Here is a 3305-nt window from a genome sequence, read left to right on the forward strand (position 1 = left end):
CACGCACATAAACTCACTATCGGACTTCATCACTCACATCCATACTATCATAACATCTAGTCTCAGCTGCAAATTCAATACGCGAGTGTTCCTAAATACACTTACTTTTCCGTTCACCCATTACTACTTAGTCACCCTTAAACCAAAGAATAATATAAAAATATAAAAAAAACCAAAAAAATTCACAAATTAACCCATCCCAAGACAACATCCCCAATGAAAAAAAGGAAAAAAAGAGAAAGAAAACACTAAGCGAAGGAAAAAAAGAGACAGAAAGAGAAAGAAAAAACCTTAAAAATCAAAGAAAAAGAAAAAAATAAAAAATAAAAATAAAAAAAATCAAGATCACAGAGCTGCAGTATTCTCAAAATACTTACTTCTCAGAGTCTTTGTAATGTTTATTACTAACTGTGTATTTCTCACAGTGAGAGTAATACAGCTGTGATAAGTCATTATCTTAATATTATCTAATAAATAATCAGTATATATCTGTATAAATATGAATAATTAGAAAATATACACTTAAAAAGTGTGATCAGAGTGAACTCTGCTGTCACTTGAATAATATCAAGAATAGAATACTGAAATTGATGATTTCTCTCATTGATTTCAGAGATAAGATATGTGAAGATGATCTTAAGAAATATAAGATTTTCTGACTTCTGATAAAAACAAATCTTATAAAGAGACTCTATTTTCATCATATCAGAGACTGAGTATTATTAAAAAGTATTACTTCAATACATATGTACTTACTGCAGTGATTCATTCTCTGCATATATAGCTGAGAGTTATAGCTTTGTTATGCTGTATAACTCTTTCTAAGATGCTGCTACTGATTTATAACTCACACAGTCTCTCAGTTCAGTATATACTGTGTATATACAGCTCTGTGTGCTGAGACTGTGTTAATCATTATAGTCTGACATAATACTCACTTTTTACAGGCCATGTTTTGTTTGATTAAGAGTGAGAGAGAAGAACATAACTGCTGTTTTATTTAAGAGAAGATAAGTAATTGAATCTGTAGAAGATAATTTAATTTCTTCTGTATTTAAAATTTAATTAGTCTATACTCTTCAATTTGAGAGTTTCTGAGAGTGTTTTAATAGTTTTCATATCAGCTTGAAATTAGTGATTGATTGAAGAAGAGAAATGAGAGAAGAAAGAAATAAGAATAACTTATCTTTATAATATGAAAATAGAGAATTGCTGTAATTATTTATTCTAGTAATAAAGATCTGTTTTCTGCATGTATCTCTGATATAGATTATATAATAACTGTATATAAAGAATATTAACAGTGCATGTATTGAATAAAGATAATATTATTATATAACACTGTAGCTGTTTCTGTACATCTCTGAAAGCTGTTAATATTTTCTTTAAGTCTTTTTATATTTGATAAGTCAGTAATATATTTCAATACACTCTCTCTTTCATCATTATTATTATCATTATTATTATTATTATTATCACTATCATCATTATCATTATCATCATTATTATTATTATTATCATTATTATTATATTATTTCTGACTGTCTCTTCAGCCTTTATCTCTCTTTAACACTCACTGAAATTAATTATATCATTTCTCTTTAAATATTCTGTGATTCTGTGAATCACTAAGATGCGTGAGCACTGTCACAGATTGAAAAGAGAGAAGAAGAAGATGTTTAAGCAAGAGAAGACAGATTGTAAGATATATTATAATGTCTTGAAGAGGCTCTGTAAGAGAGTAGAATAATAACAATTTTAAGTAACACTTCTGATAGATTTAAACTGAACTAAGTATAGAAATAATACAGATGACACTGTCTATAAGAGATTGAAGAAGAAGATAGTGAAGAGTCTTATACAGTAGTAGTAGAATCAAAAGAAGTTCTGAGAATGATTTAAGACTAAGATGAAGAGAGAGAGAGAGAAGAAGAGTATTACTGTAAATAAACAGTAGCAGAAGAAGATTAAGAGAGTATTAAAATAAGAGATAAGGAAGCTAAAACTGATAAGTTTTTTATTTATTAAGAGATAATGATATTTAATAATACTTCTATTCTCTAATTGATTAGCAGAAGCTGATAGAGAAGAAGAGAATTAAGATCTTATTCAGATCTTGAATGCACTTCATAATTCAGAATATTGAGAAGATAGCTCTACTCTCTGAGTATATCAATCTGCTTATCACTGAGATGAAACTCAAGACAGTAGATCAGAAAATACAGGATTTTAAGATACAGATTAATCTGACTGAGAAGAAGCAGTGAAAACCCTTCTCTGAGAAGATAGTGAAGAGAAATTTTAAGATGATTATTATCTTAAATAAGAAGAAGAAGAAGAAGAAGAAGAATAAGAAGTAAATTATAAAGAATGATAAGAAGAATGAGAAAGAGAAGAAAGATAATAAATAGAAAAAGTTTTTTTCTTTTTATATTAATTAGTTATAAGTTCATAATTATTAGTAATTGAAATTAATTTTGAGTTTTTAAAAATTATTGTACAAGTTGTAATCAAGTCAGAAATAATATATATGTATATATATATTTAACTATCATGATTCACAAATCACTATAATGTATAAGTATCAACATTTTTTCAATATTAATATTCATAATATTAATATATTTTTAATAATATTATCTGATAATGTAATTTGATAATACTCACTTTTATAATATTAATATATTTTAAGAAATATAATAGAGATTAATCAAGATTATTTATTTACTTTTATACATTGATGATATCTAATCTGAGTTAGTACTAAAATTGTAACTAAGTTAAGAAATAAGATTATTTTCTTTTATATTAATTCTTCTTACACACATCAGTAATTAGTTATTGAAAATAAATTATTATCTTTCTTAAATTATTATTATATCTTCTGAATTCACTTCTTTTACTTCTGTTACTTCTATTGAAGATTTATAAACTCTTTAAGAAATTACTGTGAATTACAAAGTCTATATTATTTACAATTTAATACAGAATACTCTCTTTTAATTATAATAAATAATCACTTCATTCTTCACATCTGATTTCAGATCATGAAATTTATGAAAAACTTAACATAAATACTGAGATAAACTATGAAATAATTATCAATAGATTATATTATAGATTACTGAAGAGTTATCTCTCTACTATAATCACTGTAACTTTATTCAGAAATATTCATCATGAACTGATTATAGTTCTGAAGAAATTTTCTGATATCTGAAGTCATCAGAATGCAGACAATAAAAGAAAAATAATCAGAAAATTACTACTGAGCTGATAAGTTACTCTATCAGATAATGATTTTT

The 3305-nt window shown here is 25.5% G+C and overlaps 1 protein-coding gene across 1 annotated transcript; it reads right to left on the reverse strand.

Annotated features, from left to right (window-relative positions):
* Positions 1 to 349: 349 nt before the first annotated feature.
* Positions 350 to 691, reverse strand: BDBG_16589 (uncharacterized protein; the record flags this gene model as incomplete). Its single annotated transcript, XM_031724515.1, has 2 exons — positions 350 to 467; positions 521 to 691. Coding segments are annotated over 2 exons (287 nt in total), but the record flags the coding sequence as incomplete, so codon positions are not given.
* Between the last annotated feature and the right edge of the window lie 2614 nt (positions 692 to 3305).

The sequence above is a fragment of the Blastomyces gilchristii genome (genome assembly GCF_000003855.2).
Source record: "Blastomyces gilchristii SLH14081 genomic scaffold supercont1.3, whole genome shotgun sequence".
Lineage (NCBI taxonomy): Eukaryota > Fungi > Ascomycota > Eurotiomycetes > Onygenales > Ajellomycetaceae > Blastomyces > Blastomyces gilchristii.